Source organism: Ylistrum balloti, unplaced genomic scaffold, assembly GCF_031769215.1.
Source record: "Ylistrum balloti isolate Yb309-2 unplaced genomic scaffold, AGI_CSIRO_Ybal_v1 Utg370056, whole genome shotgun sequence".
NCBI classification, from domain to species: Eukaryota; Metazoa; Mollusca; class Bivalvia; order Pectinida; family Pectinidae; genus Ylistrum; species Ylistrum balloti.
Window position 1 is genome coordinate 1,917,353 of NW_026782106.1, and position 22,991 is coordinate 1,940,343.

Below are 22,991 nucleotides of genomic sequence, written 5' to 3' on the forward strand. Positions count from 1 at the left end.
ATAGATACAAGACAGGTGTATCACCATAGATACAAGACAGGTGTATCACCATAGATACAAGACAGGTGTATCACTCTAGATACAAGACAGGTGTATCACCATAGATACAAGACAAGTGTATCACTCTAGATACAAGTCAGGTGTATCACTCTAGATACAAGACAGGTGTATCACTCTAGATACAAGACAGGTGTATCACCATAGATACAAGACAGGTGTATCACTCTAGATACAAGACAGGTGTATCACCATATATACAAGACAGGTGTATCACCATAGATACAAGACAGGTGTATCACCATAGATACAAGACAGGTGTATCACCATAGATACAAGACAGGTGTATCACTCTAGATACAAGTCAGGTGTATCACTAGATACAAGACAGGTGTATCACTCTAGATACAAGACAGGTGTATCACTCTAGATACAAGACAGGTGTATCACCATAGATACAAGACAGGTGTATCACCATAGATACAAGACGAGTGTATCACCATAGATACAAGACAGGTGTATCACTCTAGATACAAGACAGGTGTATCACCATAGATACAAGACAGGTGTATCACCATAGATACAAGACGAGTGTATCACTCCAGATACAAGACAGGTGTATCACTCTAGATACAAGACAGGTGTATCACCATAGATTCAAGACGGGTGTATCACTCTAGATACAAGACAGGTGTATCACTCTAGATACAAGACAGGTGTATCACTCCAGATAAAAAACATGTATCACAAGAGACACAATAACAGACTCATCACTATAGATACAAATCAGGTGTATTGTATTGACCATAGATACGTGACAGATGTATCACTATAGATACAGGACAGATGTATCACTATAGATACAGGACAGGTTATCACTATAGTTACGTGATAGATATATAACTTAGTTACAAGAAAGATTTACTTCTAAAGTTATAGGACAAATGCACATCAAACAACTATATTAACAAGACAGACACACTGATATGGTTACAAGATTATTAGACAAATTAGTGTAGTCACATCAGGGTAGAAAATTCATTACAAGACATTATAACTACTATGGTGACAAGACATTATGATACTGCTATGGTGACAAGGACAGTGTGATACTGCTATGGTTACAAGACAGTGTGATACTGCTATGGTTACAAGACAGTATGATACTGCTATGGTTACAAGACAGTATGATACTGCTATGGTGACAAGACAGTATGATACTGCTATGGTGACAAGACAGTATGATACTGCTATGGTGACAAGGACAGTATGATACTGCTATGGTGACAAGACAGTATGATACTGCTATGGTGACAAGGCAGTATGATACTGCTATGGTGACAAGGACAGTATGATACTGCTATGGTTACAAGACACAATATGATAAAGCTATGGATATAAAACAGTATTTAAATTTGCTGCTAGGGTAAAAAGACTTGCGGTACTACTGCTACAGAATCTTGAGCAAGGTCAGGCAATCCTACAACTAGAGTGTGCCTTACACGGTTTGTATTGTTATACCATGTAGGTTCAGTTCCTATATATTTATATAGAGAAAGAAATGTCAAAAGTTTAACTGTTTTGTTCACCGGTCCTAATGGACTGTTAAAATCAACTGTTGACCACTTTACGGAAACATAAAGTACGCCCGAATGATAACAATGTTTTGTTTTCATTAGAGTTATCTTCTCTTATCGTCTGCACAACAAAATGGCAACCAGTAGGCCTAATGACTCAGGCAGATTCAGTCTGGCAATGTCATCTTTGTGAAGGATATAACAAAACAGTTATTGACTGGGGTTTCGGGCAACAGATGATATGTTGGACCCTCAGCAAACTGTTGTCCTCGGCCGAACAGTTTGCCTTCGAGTCCAACAGATCATCTGTTGCCCTCAACCCCAGTCAATAACTGTATACAATATGATATTTCTATGGCTACAAAACAGTATTACTGTTGTGGTTGCAAGACAGGAGTATTATTGCTATATGAATACAAGAGTAATACTGGAGAGAGAAGAGAGGGTGAATTACTGGTACCTACAGTATGTAAGGTGTCAGGGGAGCTACTTCGATGTCTGGACTTCGACCTGAGTCATAAAACCTAAGGTAAAGAAAATAATAATGAAAGCAATGGTTAATGATCGCTGGTCATACATCAACACTGTCATACATCAACACTGGCAAGCAGTGACTGCCATAACAAGCTGTGAAATGCTGCTAAGACAAGCGTAAAACAACCAACTATGTAACACAAGGGGCAAGCACTCTTGGTCAAAACTCCCACATCGTATCTTATGTACTGTACAGGTTTTCATTTTCTCTTAAAATGCAACTTCAAATAAAATCTATAATGTGACATATCATCTGGTTTCAAGAACAAATATATCTTCATTGCACTACAATAAATTGCTGCACTAATCATTGAAAGCTCATCTCTCCACCTAGTGTATGCGAGGATTTTTTTTAACATAAATTAGAAATATTTAAAAAAAAAATGGATTTTACACAAGGCAACAGAAAATTTCTAAAGCCCTCTGATCTATGTTGATTAATGGTACAATCACGTTAGATCTAATCTAATAAAAATGAATGTACAAGATATATGATTGTACGTAAAATACTTATCATACTTGAAAAAAAAGACAGCTATTCCCTATCCAATATTTTCAATTTAAATAAAAAATAAAAAATGAAACTGTACCAATCAATACCTAGTATTCATAACGCAAGGAAACGACTGTAAACACTTTGATGGGAACTTTGGTACTGACTTGTAACTTCTTTTAGAGATATGTCAAAAATATACTGCAGGCAGCCATTAACACATCATACTGGATTATATCTTACAGCTAAAATAAAAATAAATAAATAGAAAAAAATCTGTAATATTATATTGACAATTTGTCATTTAGATAGTAGATTTAAACCGTTAACATAAAAGACGAAATTATTCATAAATACTATTAGATAAGGAAATAAATGTACTAAAACTCTAAAATGTTCATAATAAAACATACAAATACATATTGATAAAGTTAAATTCAAAAACCAACATATGGAATTTTTTTCAAAATATCAGCATAATGCTACAACATGATTTCAAATCAATAAACCTAAATCGACGGTAGTTATATAATATATTCATAAAACATAGAGTAGGAAAAAATAGGTAAAAAAATATAATATTAAAAACAGATTCTGAAGAAAAAAAATATGTGGTAAATATGTAAAGACACTGAAACAAAAATAAGAAAAGATGACTTGTCCAAAAAAAAGATTTTCCTGGATAATTTAAAAAATTTCTTTCTATGTTATTCAGAGTATATTTGCCATGCCTACACCCTTCTTCCTCGCCCCCATCCCCCTCGTGCACAGAACATGTAAACCCCCAGTGGAGGGATGTGTCTATCTTCACCCATTAAATGATAATTACCTAAATGAAATAAAATTGTATAGATTTTAGCTGTTGAAAAAAGCCTCTCAAGAAATCTGTGAGTTATGTATAAAATAAAAACTTGATTATATGAATGTTAGTATTAATTAGTCAATGTTAATAAGTTGTTATTAATTAGTCTAAAGCTAATGATGGTATATAAATGAATTAACACTGATGCAAATGAAGCAAATGACTTTAGTGAAGTCAACAGTGGGTGTGGTCTTACCCAACACTTGTAAACTTAGTAACATCAATCAATAAATCCTGCTTTGTGCCAGACTTCCTATCAGATCTGTGAGGACAGAAAAGCATCAAACAAATATAAAATAAAAGAAATAAGTAAATATCAACGACTGCAACAAATAAAGACCAATTCAAAATAATATATATATATATATATACACTGAGATTCAAAACTGTTTGTATATTCATAATGTCAGGGATCAGCTGAAATATCAATTAATAATAAACCCATGTCTGATAATAAGCCCATGTCTGATAATAAGCCAAGGTCTGATTATAAGCCCAGGTCTGATAATAAGCCCATGTCTGATAATAAGCCAGTGTCTGGTAATAAGCCCAGTTCTGATAATAAGTCCATGCCTGGTAATAAGTCCATGTCTGGTAATAAGCCCAGTTCTGATAATAAGTCCATGCCTGGTAATAAGTCCATGTCTGGTAATAAGCCCAGTTCTGATAATAAGTCCATGCCTGGTAATAAGTCCATGTCTGGTAATAAGTACATGTTTGGTAATAAGTCCATATCTGGTAATAAGTCCATGTCTGGTAATAAGTACATGTCTGGTAATAAGTACATGTCTGGTAATAAGTACATGTCTGGTAATAAGTCCATGTCTGGCAATAAGACCAGTTCTGATAATAAGTCCATGTCTGGTAATAAGTACATGTCTGGTAATAAGTCCATGTCTGGTAATAAGTCCATGTCTGGTAATAAGTACTTGTCTGGTAATAAGTCAATGTCTGGTAATAAGTCCATGCCTGGTAATAAGTACATGTCTGGTAATAAGTCCATGTCTGGTAATAAGTCCATGTCTGGTAATAAGCCCAGTTCTGATAATAAGTACTTGTCTGGTAATAAGTACTTGTCTGGTAATAAGTCCATGTCTGATAATAAGTCCATGTCTGGCAATAAGCTCATGCTTGTTGTAATAAGCCTATGTCTGATAATAAGTCAATGTTTGGTAATAAGCTCATGTTTTTGTAAAAAGCCCATGTTTGGTAATAAGATCATGTTTGTTGTAAAAAGCCTATGTTTGATAATTAGCCCATCAACATCTATAGCATTTTTACTAGAAATATCAATAAATGCTGAATGATAAATTATACCTCCCCACTTGTTAAAGGTAATGTTGACCCCTGGGTTTATCTGTACTTGATTTAAGCTATGACTTCCTGATTGTCGTATAACACTAGGACTTCAATGTGCTAAACATGCAGGACTGGCAAGCATGTGACTGTGTATTAATCAACAGTCTAAACTTATTTGACCAAACAGTTTTGAATCTCTAAAGTTTCACAACAGCAAAACAGTAAACATAATGGAACAGATAAACAGAAAATTATAAAAAGCTGATGAAGTAAAGACAATTTCTAACTTACGTGTTGTCACTGTTTGATATAGTGTTAAACCATTCCCTCATATGACTTTGATGATAATAAAATTATATGGATATAAACTTCACATTTAAATATGTTCAACAATAACACATTTATTTGATCTCATCAAACATAGGAGATTACTAAGTTTAACGTTTTTATGATTCTGTATATCATCAAACCTTATCCACACAATGCTAATTTAGAGAGCAATCTCGGACAATGACGGACTATCAAATACATCAATTATCAAAATTTCTGTCAATATAAAGTAAGGATGATAATGTAACATAGCTACATTAATTGACCAAGCTGAGGCAGCACCTGTTAAATTACGACACTGTATGTACAGACTCCATTCTTCTTTCAACTTTGCCTGCACACAATATATTGTCATTTGGTAAACTATGTTTTAGATTTGCTGATTACATAGAGATTTCAAAATCTCTGGCTGATTAATTATCCCTGTTTTTTTTTGTTCTGTTTTTGTAAATATATAGAGCAAAGGGTTATATATATAATGTTTAATGTTATATAGTAACTAGCTTACAAGTTATCTGTTGTAGTTATATAAAACTGAACTGAATATTAAAGGAACCTCATATCCAACCAAGTCATAATCAAGGGCATTAACTCTACTACCTAAAACCTTAATTACTTACTTTATTTATTATATTTTAGACTTAGACTATAATGAAAGTTTGAATTTCACAACATTGTTTTTTACAGGCACTGAAAACTTTAAGAAATGCTTGTAACTGTTCTAATGTTGTCTGAAAACAGGATACAAAGTAAAATAGAGTAACTGATATTTACTACAGAAATACATAACAACAAAATCAACACAGGCAGGACAATGACATCAGCTGAGGATGCTAAACAGTTACTCAGGACATCAAACACACATTACTCAATACTAACCTTGGAGGGGTGATAATGCCAAACTTGGGGGAGGGAACTGGTTTGGAAACGGGAATCAATGGCGGGAAACTACGACGAGGGGGAGGCCTGGCACTGCTGAAATAGGAAGTTACTTCATATATGTCACTGAAACTGTGGAAACTTTCAGTAAAATTTTTTTTTAAAAATGTAAAATTTGTGCCAATTAAATGTTCAATAACTCACTTAATGGAAAGAAAATATACAACCCATTTCCAAGACAATTATCAAGACTAGTGAGAATTTTCCTTGAAAAAAATACTCATATCAATATTTCATTGTCATTTCCAATCAAAGTTATTGCCATATTTGTTTCAATTTTTCCTATATTTCTTTATTGTATGAAATACAGCATATAAAATTTGTTGTCAGAGTTTGTTATACTACAGGAGTATATCGGTAGCAGTACACAGTTTCTTGGTATGGCCATGGAGGGTAGCAATGTCGAAGTGCACAATGTCAGGCTTCATATTTTTCAGAATAATACTTTTTGTACCAGATCGGAGACTATTAATTGGACAGTCTTGAATCTGTGTCCAATCACAATAAATAGCTTTACAAGAAGTGGGATTTCCTTAGCGTCAACATGTGTTCATGTTGTAACCCCATTTCAAGTTTGGATTTACTAAGCCTGTGTAAATTGTTACCATGGCATGGTAGTCCATTTTTAGCATTCAGAAATAGGTTTCTTATTCAAAGGTGTAATTTTGGGTTCATGTTTATATTTCAGCATTTTTTGTATTTTTTAAAATTTCTCTAATGTAACCTTCATTGTTATGTGGTTGATAAATATATATACATGTAAGTGTGTATTTCTGTATAACCCATATGCTACACCTATATATCTAAAACAAGCCCAATGATTTCAGGAAAAAATAACTAATAGATAAATCAAACTGTTATCGCTACAAATCCTAACTTCAGAGATAATGCAATGTGTGATCAATATAAAATGACTTAGACATTATCGTCAAAATCATTAACAAATATAGACTTGTGTACTTACTAGGGAACCGTATCCCTGGCTTGGTCATGTAGTGGATGTTGTTGGTAGTGGCCAAACACCTCAAACACCAGTGGCTGGGACTTGATGTGGTCAATGAAGGACTTTGTCACATTCACAGTGAACTAAAGGCAAACAGAAAGTAGCAAGGTCATTATGTAAAATAGAGGCAAACAGAAAGTAGCTAGGTCATTATGTAAAATAGGGGCAAGCAGAAAGTAGCTAGGTCACTATTAAGTAAACTAAAAGTAAACAGAAAGTAGGTCAAATTCTTACTGCTCAGAAACTGAAAGTTGGACTAATCAATAAAGTAATTTAAGGATTACAGAAATTATTTGACTTATTTGTAATGTACAGAGAGACACAGTCACCTGTGAACAGTTTACTACTTAAAAGGGAACGGAAAGCTGATTAACATAGTCATAGGATTGGAGAACCAACAGGAATCAAAATGTTCCTCATGGAAATCAGAAAATGATCAAGGTCACATTCAAACTGAACTAAGTATAGGAAACAGAAAATGATCAAGGTCACCTTCACAATTAGAATGATTTAAAATTGATGAAGCAAGATAAGACTTGAGTTTACATTATGAAAGAAAGTCACATATCCATTGAACTTTGAAACTTATAGTGTCATATATATATATATTAATCAAACAACTAACTCACAGCATCTCAACATAAAATACACTTTAGATATTTTACCAAAGGAACACAAAACCTACATTTTGTACATGATAGAAACCAAGTGGGTGGCTCTTTCCAGAGTTTTTCAGTGGTTCAGTGGAGAAAGCTTCGTCATGGCGGTACAGGAAACTAGAACACAAAACAAACATCTCAAAAAAGTATATACTTCATATATAATTCCACTATCTGTTTTTACTTAACACTGTCCTAGAGTGATCTACGTAAATCTCTCAATCATCATCAATTTAACCTCTACATTCAGACCGACTCATTCTCTTGTGTTTTATTTCTTTATCAATACTTACTTGAATTGGCAGAAGATATCAGCATATTCGGGACTGATCCCTGAGGCTTCCAGTATGGTCACCCGGAACATAAACTGGCTTCCGACCTTGAGATGTTTGGGAAGGTCACGATCATCGACATCTGGGAATTTGTTTTCCTGATTTGTCGTGTCTTCATAACAATGATGTGCCTCTACAAAAAACATTTTAACAAGCTCCCATAATACTGTCAAATCAGTTCTGTCAGACATTGGTGCCCCTCTTCTGATGTAATCAGAATCATCCCTAAAAAAATTGAAGTCCTAAGACTGCTGACATCAATTAGAATGGGAGAGATACGATGGTTAATTTGATAAAACATGACCAAAATACGAAAGCAGCGAAAAACTGATGATCACTTCATCTCACATATTAAACTCTATGAGATCAAATTAAGCTGAACACAATTGACCAGAAACATGCATGCTAACATTATGTAATTTCTACATTTCTATCAATAACTTTTTTGTGTTTTTCATTAACTTATATTATAGCACCCTTACATATATGCTTTAGTGTCACAATCTCAGTTCAAACGAGATGAGGCAACAGACAATTAATATTTAAACTTCAATAACAGCTGAAGAACATAAATATCAATACAGAAATAACTTACTCCAGTACTTTTAATACCCCATTGTAAGTGGGTCAGGAATACCATATAATGGTCTCCAGATCCACAGCTCCTATAGCCAATTATTTGAAGGATTTCTAGGGTATACTTATGTGAATTGTTTGTAATTTTGATAACGAGGGGTATCATTATTTTACCATCTATGGTATTACAGTTGTCAGGAGTGGTTCCCTCACCCTCTACATATCTAAGTTCCTCCGTCGAGGGCGCGCCCTGGGGGGACATTCTAGCTCGCATCTGAACTACTTTGTCTGGCAAGTGTTGCTGTTTCTGTAAAGGTAGGAGATATTTGGTAAATAAACAAGATAATAAACAGTAAACACAGCAGTGAAAGACGTCAGAGACGCCATCAATTTGAGTGTTAATACATATCTGCAAAACATAACCATTCAACTCTCTTTTCACTAATTCAAACATTTTTATATCTGATATATTCTAAAGATTGATAATTTTGTTGCCAAGTTCTTTAATTTGTGCAGTGTTATATAAGAATAAAAACTGTCATTTAATACATGACATTTCTGCTATAGTGTAATTGAAAATTTTCCATTAATGATAAATTTTCCATAAGACCAACATCACAAAAGTTCTGGAATAATGTGCCTTGAGACTATGTAAGAATTCCGCTGTTCTCTGCTGCTGTCTGTACTCACTGTTTGGTAGTAGTCTTTGTCATTAAATGTGATTTTGGCATTTCCTGACTGCTTGATCCCTGGGGTGTAGTCTGGGGTTTCCTCTTTATCTATAAATAAAAACAAACGTGTCCATCAAGAAAATATTTCAAGAAATTAAAAATTATAAAAAATCATTTGATGAAATTTCTTTCTTTAAATACAGTTATAATTAGCAGCTATCAATCTTTGGAAAGGGATAATGTCTTTATTGGAATAAATACATTAATTCCTTACATCTAATTACAAATAAGAAAACCTTTGATGAGGTCCACCTCTTAGCAGAGAAACATAATCAGTTCAAGACACATTTCTAATGGTAACAGAAGCCAACAAACTTACCAGTAATAGCCTGGACTGCTACTCTCAGTGACCCCTTGACCTCTCCCTTTTCACTAACAATGGTTACTTTGTGGACAAGGGGCACTGGGTAGTACAAGTTACTCAGATAGACAAAGGCCCTGAAATGTAAATTATGATTTGTACAAAAGAGGAGACAACTAATCCATCAGTGTTATCAGGTGCAAAAACACTCTGAAATTAAATACAAAAGATAATTTGTACAAAAGGGGAGATAACTGTGTTACACATGGGTTACACACAGCTAAACAAAGGCCCTTAATTTGAAAAAATGGTAAGATTACTGTTACACTTTGGTTACTCAGGAATGCTAAAACCCTGAATCATAAAGCTTTTATTTCATACAATAAAGACAAGGAGTTAGACTTTAAAGTGATTTTTACTGCCAGGAATCAACTAGATCAATCTAACTTAAAACAACAGAAGTAATACTTACCTGCCAACAAGTCTAAACCAGGGGAACCTGTCGTAGAAGGGATCACCTCCGGTCATACTGTCCAGGTTTGGCTCAGGGGATGTGGGAGACAACTCTGCTTCATTGTGGTACATTTCCCGCATCAACTCTAGCCTCTGTCTGTCATTGGAGAGAAAATAAGTTTTATTTACAATGAAATCACAAGCAAGACATTATCAGATCATAACTTCAATGAAAAATCAATTGAGAGAAATCATTTAACAATGTAACCAGCATAGGTTTTTTAGCTTTCAACAGGCCACTGTACATCACACTAAACACATCCAACATTCTGGTAAGACAAATGAATCCACCTCAGATATAGGACTTAACAAGTCTCCATCCATACCTACCATCTGAACATACATTGTAACAGTACCATGTATAATATTGGATTGCTTAGAAAAAAAGTCAGGTTATATTTGAATGATAAAAGATTCGAACTGACAACACAATTTTGAACTTTTAGCCATTGTAACAATGAAAACTTTGAAGCTGTACCACATCCTGCAGTACATTAGATCTATATTGTATATAATTAAGGTATTCCTGTGAACCATAGTGAGCAAAATTTACATATTGCTCTACATTCTATATGTCAAGGGTTTATTGCACTTCCCGGGAAAATCTGAAGAATCACCCAATCTAGGTTATAAAGTTGTTAGAATTTATTTAACAACTAACTGTTTGTTTTGACATTTGTTCCTTTTCATCAAATCTCAGATACACTCCATATCTGACGTACCTTAAGCTGCCAATTTTAAAACTCAAAAAACTACTTCCTAAGCAATAAAGCATAATTTTCTCAAACATCAACTACCATATTATATAGAGATAAAAAAAAAAAAAAATTGAAAACATTTAAAAAGGATTAAAAAATACAAAAGCCATGCTCTAAATATTATTCAGAGTGACATTAAGATTAGAAGACATTATACAATAGATACACAAGGAAATGGAATCAATCTAGTGTTAAAAAATACCTCTTTTCAACGTACAAAAAAATATCAAACGTGCAATTATGAATTAGCAAATAACATAATTATTTTGGGTAATTTTCCTCTTTCCACTTAGCTAATTCCAGTCAAATAATTACTGAAATTTCATGATTTTAGGCTAGAAATATTTAAAGAATATAAAACAAGGCATTGATAAAACAGTCTTTAATCACTGTGTTAATGATGAGTTCAAAGCAGCATGAAAATTATGGTAGAGCAATATTCATTTAAAGAGCTAATGTTAGCTCTTTATAAAACCGACTGCAAATCGCAAAGAAATGGATGAGTTCAATTTTTATTTTAACTGTTTAAAAAAACACAATCACGATGAAATAGGTATGAATCATATGAACATCAGTTGACAAAAAGAAAGCTAAAAGAAATTTTACAGAAAATTAAAAAAAAAAGAGAAATAAGCACAAAAACCAGTAAAATCTGACAGAATAAGATATCAAAATCTCAAATTGAACAGAAAAACAAAAACAGAACCCAAAATGTTGTGGAAAAAAATATAAAAAAAACAACAAGAAAACAAATGCTGCATAAACAAATAAATAAATCATGTCAAGACTTAGAGCACAACATCAAATGAAGGTCATACAGAGGTCAAACAAAAGTCAAATAAAAGTCAAGCAGAATGGAGGTTAAAGGTGAGAGGTGAAGGTCATACAGACACACCTGGATGGGATAAGGTTAATGAAGTTAAAGTAGTTTTGGTGCGGACCACAGCCGACCAGGCATTGGAGGAAATCCTGTTTGGCCTCAGGGGTGTCAGGTGATAAGTCCTCATTATAAATGTCGCGCATGAGCTCCAAGCGATGTCTACAATGTCAATATGTCCAAGCATCGTCACAGCCATTCAAAATTCCATCAAAACCACATACTTTTTTTTATTCTTCCCAAGAAGACAAATGTCACAGAATTTTTTTTTCTTCAAACAATTTTAAAAAAATTTCTGACTTTTTTCTAATTTCCTTTTAATTTCCAAATACAATTACTAAGTATCTGACTTTGGGTACTGTGAAAAAAGTGTATTATTGAATTCATGAAAAATGCATTGTAGAGTTTTAATTTTGATTAAGAAATGAATTTTAAGAGCTTGTACAGAAAAAAAAGATAGAAATTAAAGAAATACAGAAAAAATGTCCTCAGTACAAACAGCAAAATCACAAATATAATTTATTGCAAAAATTATAAGAAAAGATTCAAAATCCATGAACCAGAGATGAAGAATTCCTGAATTTGCATTTCCTATTTAATATAATACACATTGCCTATCTAATATAATCCACATTTTAAAGATAATCAAATTTTGATTGTGATTTTATACTAATGAATAGCAAAAACTACTAAATATACATCCAAGATTACAGATTGCATTTTAGAGGCAGCTGACAAGGACATTAACATCTAATCGACAAAGTTGGAACTCATGCTAAGGTCAGTGGGTGCAGGAAGGGACATAACTCATTTCACAAGCTTGAGGACACATCTTGGTTGATATATGAAGGTTGGTTTTTTGGATGTGTAAAAAGATGACGGTAAGACTTAAATACAGAATATTCAACAAAACTTTTATTTCTCTCTGACAGTTTACTTAACAATATTCTAAATCAACAAACTGAAAAACTGGTTAGTTTCTTGTTATTACTCTTTATTTGGTGTTTTCTGATTGGCTAAGAAATAATAAACTGCCACATTCTTTTCAAAATAAGTCTTTATAAACTTTTGAAAAATAGCTGTTTTAAGATCCCATATAACTACATTTATCAAAATCAAAACTCAAAAAAAGTGCAAACTAATGAAGCAAAACAAAAGATTGTTTTTTAATTTCACTTATTAAAAAAAAAATCTCTCAAAAACTTCACATTCTGCCTCAATTGATCACTTTTATTTCAGTAAAACAATCAGCCAATCTCATGATAATTTTTACTATCTAATAATGTAAATAACTGAAAAAATACAGTAAATATAGACTCAAACTGGGGAAGGTTGTGTTTTAATTTCTTGTAATTAGCTTGACAGCGGGCAAAGACTCATATATGGATATGAAGATTGGCAGTAATATCATGCAAGCTACAATCTATCACTACAAATGAACATCTGATGGTTAAAATGAAAAGATGAACATGAAAAAGGAAGATTTAAGCAAAATATTCATGTGATGTTGTTGGATGGTCTAGAACAAAGAAAATATTGACAAATCATATTCCGCAATTCTAGAATAAAACAAAGGAGTATTTTTCTTTTCTAAAATTTAATAAAATTTCATGTGAGTCTTTAAAACACCTAAAAAGAAAGTTGGAGTATGAAGGTGAGGCTGTAAAACCTCTTTTAATCATAATTCTTCAACAAATGAAAGTGAAATGGATGCCAGGTGCATTGATAAATGTCGGATTTCGTCACAGGATTCCAACTTTGCCGATTAGTGAGAACTTGCATGGTGCCAACCACATCAAAATTGTATATTGTACAACTCAAAAGCAACTGTAACTACAACTGAAATAAATCTTTTCAATCTTATCAAGTACAGACTGCAAAACTTCAATTCATGTTTTAAGGAGAAAATAAAGTTACATTTTCCTTGCATGAAAAAAAAAAAATTTTTCCCTTTTTTTTTCTTTTAATTTATCTGAAGTTTTCATGCTAACTGAAAGGCAATATGAAGAATAGTGACAATAACATTGTTATAGATTTCGTAGAGACAATAATTATCAAGAGTTGTCTGCCCCATATTACAATAATCTTGGCTATCCTTTCTAAAAGTATCCATATCTGTTTTTCAATATTTTGGGACACACACATAACATCACAATTGAATTTTTTACATTCTGTAAGCATTCTTTCTGTTTGACTATAATGGTTTTGTTTTTACTTGAATCCTTTAATCAAATTTTTGGAATCATTTAATATGAATCAATATGTATATAATGTTTCTTTTGAAAGGATTATGTACAATTTGAGAATCATGATTAATCAGTTACATGTTTAGACAAAAATTTCAAGTATTGGATATAAGGACACTCTGTATTTTTTGTTCGGTTGTTTGTTGTGTTTTTTAAATTTATTTCTTCACCTTTTTATATTTTTATTATTATTATTATTTATTTTTCTGAGATTCTACAGCAATAACATTTTTTTAAACATATTTATTCTTACTCCATGTTAAACGGTACACATGCATTCTATTGATGTCCAGTATCTTAAAGGGCATTTTATTACCTACATAAACTTCTCTACCTACATCTATCCCTAAGCATGGTACAACTTGACCTGATTATCTTCCAGGAAAAAATGTACAGAAGAATAATTTCTTTACAATATTATCACATACAATCCTATCCTAGTTATTATATTTATTTCTTTAAATACATGATGATGGAATACAGTGTTAGTAAATAACGATTAATGTGTTAGTTAATCATGGATTAATGTGTTAATGTTGGAACAAAGTTCTGTGGTTCATGATTATCAATGTTTGGAGACACATCTGAGTATTGTCATCAATGATAAAATATTTGTTAAATGAAAATTTGAACAAAATATTTTGGCAACTACATTCAAATTCGTAATTACATTTGATAAAGAAATCACTTTATTTTTAACAAAGGAATTTGACCATTGGTTCACAATACAACTATTCAGAATTAGCAGTAGAATTTTTAATGAGAAAAGATAATACTTATTGATTTGGAAATATGTCATTAAGTAATAAGAATGAAGAATTTTCTAGAATGTCAGAGCCCAGGTAAATACAATATTCTTAAATCCCATGACAGCCATGAAAACATCAATTTAGAAATTTGAACTTACACTTAGAAACATAGCCATTTCAACCTTGCATAATTTTTCGTTTCAGTGTACTCATACTCTTAAACAAGTGAAAATTTACATCTTTGAAAAACAAATTTTGTCAGATCTCTGAATGAAATGGTTTTGGAATGGTAACCATTGTTTGTCTCCAAATGAAACATAAAATATAAACTCCTTCACTTATATAATAATTACACAAATATGTTGTCTGTTTTACAAAATAAAAGAATGTATATCACGAGATAAATGCAATTTTCTATAAATAGTTATAGCAACCTTGACCTTTGACTTATGCCTACACTGTTTAAAAATTTTGAAGTGAACATATCAATTCATTGATGAGTCCAAGAGAATTTGAATTTTCATAACTATTTCATCCTTCTACTGCGACTGAACTGGAATATCATCTCAATTACTGGCAGTTAGTGACAGCTATGAACACAGACAACTTTACTATGGTAGATTTTTGTCTTGTCTTTAACAACCAATATCAATCTCAAAGGTATTCCTCTGTCATAATTATTATTCTCAAATGGCAAAAAAATTTAACTTTAATTTCTCCCCTTCTTAAAATTTAGAAATTCCTTTTTTTTTGTAAATTCCAAAAACTTGGAAAACTTTTTGAAGAATTACTTGTACATTTAAACCAACAGAGACCCCACACACCGGATTAACTGTGAGTGAATTTTGACATAAACAGATATGATAACGAAATGTGTGCATCTATACCTAAGTTTGTCTAGACTCCAGTAGTGGGTTGCTCCATTCTTTGTGTCCTGAACTTCTACCGCAACGATTGTCCTTGGAAACGGGCGTTCAAGATCACGGTCATCTGATGAAAGGATGTCAGGGGGCAAAGGAGAGTACAAAGTGTCGGTCAGCAAAACAAACTGGAACTGGACCTGTAGGGGGAATATATCATTGTAAAATATGCTTGCCTTCCTACTTCACCCGCAGACCATGCACAATTAGGTGCTTTATGCATATATTAGTAGACAATGCAAACTGGCAAAACCTTTGTCCTGTCTTAACATGACAGCTTCAATTGAAATTGCATTCATTGAAGTTATAGGACATTTCATGAAAATTTTAGCATCCACAGAACAAGAAATGTTTGTTTTAACATATAATTTACAAATTTTCTTTTGAGAAATTAGAGTCAGAGATTTTACCTTCTTATTGAGCTCGACACTGATAGCATTGGCCTCTTTAAGGAATATAGCATTGCCCCACAAGTCATCCTGTTTGAATAGAAATCTCGCATTATGACATGTTACTGGTAAAGTTCCATCAATGGATGAGTAAGATATCCGATCAAATTCACAAATATTATTTCTGTTCCTCTTAAAACTTTAATATGATTTCTGTTAATACTTTATTTATTTAATTCATGATGATGAGAATTATGTGACCATTATTTTCATATATGACTGTGATTCGATGAAGTGAACATTTTCAGTTGTGTTCCGGAAATAATACTACTGGATATAAATCTGGTCTCTCAATAGATAATGAAATATAAAGTCTTTCTATCTCGCTATTAAAAATGCCACAAATTTGTGGATTAAAATTTCGCTATTTAGTAAACTTGATTAAAAGTTCTGAATAGTGAGCTTATTTCTACTAGATAAATCTCAAGATACAGACCACATAAGGCCAGACTCGTTACTCTTTTAGTATTAAAAATGGTGTACCCGAAGAGATGTAAACTGATGGTATTTCCATTTTCTGAATGCCCAGGCAGCCAATTCTCTTTCCCTGTCTGTCCAAGTACATTCTAGAAAGTAAGAAATTAAAGACAATTGTAAGAATGGAAAAGAAACAATTCTACATCATCAACAAATCTAAACAACAAGTGCACCTGTATCACTCACCTGTTCTGAAACTTATGATAAAGAGATATTCTTTGATATTATTTTTGTGGTAACTTTTACATTCATCCAAAACATGTCACCTTCTTTTGGAGTATAATTATATAATCATACTGTAGGCTAATTAATGACACTCAGGGACACTTGGTTACTTAAAAGGGGATGTTTGAAGAATTTAACATTTGATAAAACTTGAAAGCTTTTCAACCCAGCATTATACAGGCTCCATATCATGTTATATGGCCTCTGGATTATTAAGAAGAATTTACAGGTTTTAAAACAAAGTCAAAGGCGCTCATTAGAACAAAGTCTGTAGCCTTTCATCCAGGCATTGAATATAATGAGCATGATCCTCTTTATTCTAAATATAAAAAGTTATTTAAATGGAAAAAATCAAGCTAGAAAGAAGGCAGATGGCAGGCAATGTGCCATGCCCTAAGCTCTTTTGCTCTGCAGGCTAGTGAGTTTAAAAAGGCAGCTTAATTCATTGTACACTGCAGCAAACCTGATTTTGCGGTAAACATGATAGCTTCTTAATATCAATGCTGGATAAAATGTTTTCTTGTTTTTTTAATGATTTGATGGAGTGTCAGAAAACTCTAGCACTTCAACTTTCTATACTTGCATGGAAACACTGAGCTAAATTCTCTTTCATAGACTTTCTACCTTGTATATCCACTTCCTCAGAGAGCAAATCTTCCACATTAGCGTAGCTGGAGATCATAGAGTGGCGTTCCACTTGTTCCTGGAGAGACTGGATTCTAATCTCGTAATCCTTCCTCTGTTGTTCAAACAACTGATCTGCCTCTTCCTTCTCTTTCTTATACTGCTCCTCCAGTACACACAACCTAACATACACCAAGAGAACATGGTAGTGTACACCAAGAGAACATTGTAGTGTACACCAAGAGAACATGGTAGTGTACACCAAGAGAACATGGTAGTGTACACCAAGAAGTGTACACCAAGAGAACATGGTAGTGTACACCAAGAGAACATGGTAGTGTACACCAAGAGAACATGGTAGTGTACACCAAGAGAACATGGTAGTGTACACCAAGAGAACATGGTAGTGTACACCAAGAGAACATGGTAGTGTACACCAAGAAGTGTACACCAAGAGAACATTGTAGTGTACACCAAGAGAACATGGTAGTGTACACCAAGAGAACATGGTAGTGTACACCAAGAGAACATTGTGGTGTACACCAAGAGAACATGGTAGTGTACACCAAGAGAACATGGTAGTGTACACCAAGAGAACATGGTAGTGTACACCAAGAGAACATGGTAGTGTACACCAAGAAGTGTACACCAAGAGAACATTGTAGTGTACACCAAGAGAACATGGTAGTGTACACCAAGAGAACATGGTAGTGTACACCAAGAGAACATTGTGGTGTACACCAAGAGAACATGGTAGTGTACACCAAGAGAACATGGTAGTGTACACCAAGAGAACATGGTAGTGTACACCAAGAAGTGTACACCAAGAGAACATTGTAGTGCATGGTAGTGTACACCAAGAGAACATGGTAGTGTACACCAAGAAGTGTACACCAAGAGAACATTGTAGTGCATGGTAGTGTACACCAAGAAGTGTACACCAAGAGAACATTGTAGTGTTGTATGTGTAATCAGTCAACAATGTCATTTTGTGTTCCAGAAATTTTCATTGGGTTTGTTAGTGTTGTATTACATCATCAACTATTTTTCAAAGAGGCAACATCTTCAAAGTAAAAATTTTCCAAATCTTTAAGAAGGATTTAAAGATAAATGTGTAATAAAGTGCAGAAAATGGACAAGTTTATGGAGTTTTGCTGAAATATATCAGAAAATGATGCTACTACAGTGCTGACAAGGAATTCTGTAAACAGTAACTGTAACCTTAGCTTGACCTTCACAATAGAGCCCTTCAATTTGAACTTAGACAAGACTAATAGACTATAATCATTCTTGTCTTGTAACTAAAAAGTTAAAGAAAAAATAAATACAAAATTGTACAATTTACTTATTTTCTATTTGTGTCAGATATTTCATTCTCTGTCTTTTCTGTAATTGATACCTTTGTTCCATTTCTGTTCTCAGATCTATGCCTTGTTTTTCCAGCAGCTCTAACTGGGCAAATGTCCAGTCAACAGGTTCCGCTGTAACACAGAAGGATTTTTAATACACACTGCCCACATGACAAGCAGTTCTATACACTTGGGGGACTGATGTCATTTATTGAAACAAGGTTCAGGAATCATTCACTCAAAAAAATTCAGGTAAAAGTATAATTGATGAAAATTTAGGGAATTCTAAAAGATAAATAGGATGTAAATATCAGGTGATAAAAGTTATTAACAACAATATCTTTATTTTGGAGTAAAAATTCACTAAGACTGTGATAAATACTTACTGCTTGGGTTCTCAGCTGGGTTCTCATCCAATAAATGTGCACGACTTCTTCTTGCTGTAGAAATAAAACTTTTTCTTAGTACTTAGGCTTAATTAAAATGAAGATGAGCTCAATGGCAATTATTTGAAATGAAAGGAATATTAGAGATGGGAGTCAGATAAATAGATCTGTTACCTTCAGCTATGGGCTAATTTTCTGTAAACAAGAAGCCCAATGGCGAAAAGGGTCACCTCACTTACAATGCTTCTTGTAATATGTCATAGAAATGATTTTGTTAAAAAGTAACTATGTTAAGGCGTCTGTCCAATTTTGAATTAAAAGAAATTAAACTCAAAAATATAAATTTTCTATGTAAATAAAATCTTCCATCCATGACATTAGAACATCTTTGAGATTTCAATCAATTTGACACATTTTTGGACCCGCCCATCAGCCCCTGGAGATCAGCTGAGGTCAATATGTGCACCTCATCAAACTGTCAGCTTATAGTAACAATTCCAACCAAATTTTAACTATTTTTGAAAGAAAATAAACAAAATACGCTCAAAAATGTAATTTTCCTATATAAACTATAGTAAATTTTAATGCTTTCCTAAAGGCCCTTGGGTCATAAAACTTACAGTATTGGTAAGGCACCGTTCTACATTATCTCAGTATTGAAAAGAGGATTTTTGAAATCTCAGTCAAATTTACCCTTTTTGCCCCGCCCCTTAGGCCCCTAGGGGACCATATAATTTACAAGTTTGGTGTGCTTTCCCCATGGAAGGTTTAATAGAATTTTATTGAATCAGTTCAGGAGTTTTCCAGAAAAAGTAAAAAATATTAAAAGTTTACAATGCAGGACAAAAAAGGGATCACAATAGGTCACACTCAGACTTTGTCTCAGGTGACGTAATAAAACCTCATCTGAGGCTTTGATTGAGATATATCAATTTCAAACATTTTCTGTGCTAGTTTCATTTCCAAATTCTTCAATTTGTTACCTTCCTGTTTGGATATATGTGAGAAAGATAACTGAATGTGATATACTTTTAATTATGACCTCCTTTAGCACAAAATATTGCATAAAGGTACCAGACAGATTTGACGAGACAGAAGAATCTAACATGTGCATGTGAAATTTTCCTCATTCATGTACGAGAAAGAGGTACCTTAGTCTATTCTATCTCTACAATGGCTAGGTCAAGAGAGTATTTCACTGACCTTGTATAGGGTGATTAAATCGGAACACGTGGTGTTTGCCGAGAATGACACGAGCTCCTGTCTTCAGTTCTGTTGGTTCTGTAATCTGTCGACCATTGACGTAGCACATCGCCTCGCCCATAGGAGATAGGGTGACTTTTTCTGAAGAAACAAATCAAAATATTATTAATACCACCATGATATAATGTAGCAATGACAAATGTTTTAAATAATCTAACAATACATGGACATTAATTATTAGGTGGTTCATGTTTAAAAAATTGTTGGCAAGAAATACATGCCATAATATATAATTGAGCCAATATAATGATATGCTTTTTGAGCAGTACTTCCACTCAAATGTGTAAATTCATTTTTTAAATATACTGTGCAATAATTAATTATTGAGGGTGATTTATTTTTCGGTGATTTTTTGGGTACTCTTAATCCACCAATTGTTAAAATTTGTACGAGTAGATTTATTGAGCTAATATTACAAAACAGAATTTTTTAATGAACAATAATTAATATTTATCAACAAACTTCTTGTTCTGATAGGTCAGTTTGGTATCTTTCTTGTAGATTTTTATTTATAACATGTATATTTATTGTTTTCATTTATTTTCTTTATCTATTTATTAATTTATTTTGTTTATTTATCATTTTGTTTTGGTAGATACTTACCGTCCTCACAGGAGAAGTAACAGTGCTCCTCCAGTATATGGGAACCACTAAGCTGAATGTCATGCTGTTTTGAAGATTTTCCGTGGCCGACCCTGAATAATAAACAAATTGTTTCTAGATTACATGTATCACAAAACAGCAGAACCTCACCAACTGTTCTATATGTACTTCAGTGACACTTCACTTTAATGAAACCTTGTTTCATTTAAATACACAGATATTTTTCATCTCTCTTTTAATCTCCTAGGCTTATAAATACAAATCTTACAATACATAATGTGAAATCAATTGTTCATTGATTTTCTGGTGGAAAGTACTTTGTTACACTAAAATTTTAAAATCTTGTATGAATTCATGAATTCATTATCAAAAACAGACAATTACTAATAAAAAGGAGTGACTTACATTGTGTTGGAGCCTGCCTTGATGTAGTAGATTAAACACTCTGACATCAGTGGATCTTCATTAAGATTTACAAGGTGGGGAGACTGTGGTTCACAAATTTAATATGGCGTCAATTAATTTGGTGAATAAACTGTCTTCTGACATGGCTGTTTACATTTCAATATACACATACACTGAGGAAAATAGAGATTTGTGGTTTCCTACTGTTCATACTGAAAGTAAGATACTAATTTCATGACTGGAATAATCTAATGTTCCAGGACAAATTCTTACATTTGAAAGATTCTTTTCATAACTTTTCACAAAATAAATTAATGTACTGATTCGTTTCTTTCAAGGAAAAGTAGTTCATCGAAAATTTCAATAAAGGACTTGAGTAAAAAACTTTCTATCTGTAATATCAAAATATTCAGTTGATAAGGTGTCATGTATTACCTTCTTGGGAGAGAACACTCCAATTGTTCCACCATCCTCTCGTAGAGCCACACCCATTTCTGCCAGCACAGCCTCTCTGTCAACAGGTTCCAAATATTATATAAAATACAAGGCATAATATTATTCAAAAACAGAATCTGTTGGTGCTATTTTAGTCAAACGATGAAACAAATGATTCGCAAATGATCTTTTGTAATTTTGAGTAAAAATATGAAATTCAAAATTTTGTTGTGATTTTAGGAAGAAAATTTATGAATGATTTTTCTTAGTAAATGACAATTTATCACATGACAGCATTATTTTTACAGCAGTAAGCATGAAGTTTACCTTTCATTTCACAGAGATTTTCTTGAGTAAATTTAATGTGTATGTATTGAGCAAAAGGCTAAAGACTAAATTAGCCCTCTCCCTACCTTTCCTTGCGAATGGTCTCTGTTTTTCTGAGTTTCTCCTCCCAGGACTCGTTCAACTCTGCGATTAGTTTCTCTGACATCTGAAGTCTCTCAATAGCATCCTCTCCTCCTTCTATGGACACTGAGTTTTTTCTTGACCGTGACCCAGGTCCCGTTGGCACCTTGGGGGCTGAAGGCAGACCTTGAAGTCCTAGTAAATTAAGAATGTAAATTTGATTTTTGAGAAGTTATTAACATTTATGTCTATGTTGCACCCTCAGACTTTGCTAATTAACATATGGATTCAATGTAATAAATGCCTGAACTGATGATGTCACCATAACTATGATGCTGTTTTCATGAACAGAATGACAAGAGTCACAAAATTTTATGTCAAATCTTATATTTTGTCATTATGGTTTGTAATACAGAGTTAAATATGAATAATACTTTTGCAAATAAACAAAACCCATTGACTTGTCTATATGGATGCAGCTATGTTCTGTTTATTGGAGTAAGTATCCTGAGAGCAATGTTATAAATCTCTACAGCAGGTTGTTGTATACTTGAATAAAGAGAATATATCTAGTATCTAGACAGCATCATATAATCAGACAGACGAAGACATTTTGAATGGTTTGGACAATGCTATTTCTGGTAATATAAATTTGGTATCACATTCATGTC

General features: G+C 33.0%; 1 protein-coding gene across 1 annotated transcript in view; it reads right to left on the reverse strand.

The window, feature by feature from the left end:
* LOC132549381 (kinesin-like protein unc-104) overlaps window positions 1–22,991 on the reverse strand; it is a 57,551-nt gene that overhangs the window by 10,966 nt on the left and 23,594 nt on the right. Inside the window, exons 13-34 of the mRNA XM_060213308.1 lie at window positions 22,326–22,515; window positions 21,913–21,988; window positions 21,478–21,560; window positions 21,073–21,164; window positions 20,410–20,550; window positions 19,207–19,260; window positions 18,871–18,952; window positions 17,472–17,653; window positions 16,629–16,711; window positions 16,107–16,175; window positions 15,664–15,836; window positions 11,800–11,943; window positions 10,106–10,243; window positions 9,652–9,770; window positions 9,292–9,380; window positions 8,776–8,908; window positions 7,987–8,158; window positions 7,720–7,810; window positions 6,996–7,117; window positions 5,972–6,067; window positions 3,660–3,725; window positions 2,039–2,098 (exon numbers count right to left, since the gene is read on the reverse strand). Of these exons, the coding sequence (XP_060069291.1) occupies window positions 2,039–2,098; window positions 3,660–3,725; window positions 5,972–6,067; window positions 6,996–7,117; window positions 7,720–7,810; window positions 7,987–8,158; window positions 8,776–8,908; window positions 9,292–9,380; window positions 9,652–9,770; window positions 10,106–10,243; window positions 11,800–11,943; window positions 15,664–15,836; window positions 16,107–16,175; window positions 16,629–16,711; window positions 17,472–17,653; window positions 18,871–18,952; window positions 19,207–19,260; window positions 20,410–20,550; window positions 21,073–21,164; window positions 21,478–21,560; window positions 21,913–21,988; window positions 22,326–22,515 (2,455 nt within the window). The remainder of the gene's footprint in view (window positions 1–2,038; window positions 2,099–3,659; window positions 3,726–5,971; window positions 6,068–6,995; window positions 7,118–7,719; window positions 7,811–7,986; window positions 8,159–8,775; window positions 8,909–9,291; window positions 9,381–9,651; window positions 9,771–10,105; window positions 10,244–11,799; window positions 11,944–15,663; window positions 15,837–16,106; window positions 16,176–16,628; window positions 16,712–17,471; window positions 17,654–18,870; window positions 18,953–19,206; window positions 19,261–20,409; window positions 20,551–21,072; window positions 21,165–21,477; window positions 21,561–21,912; window positions 21,989–22,325; window positions 22,516–22,991) is intronic.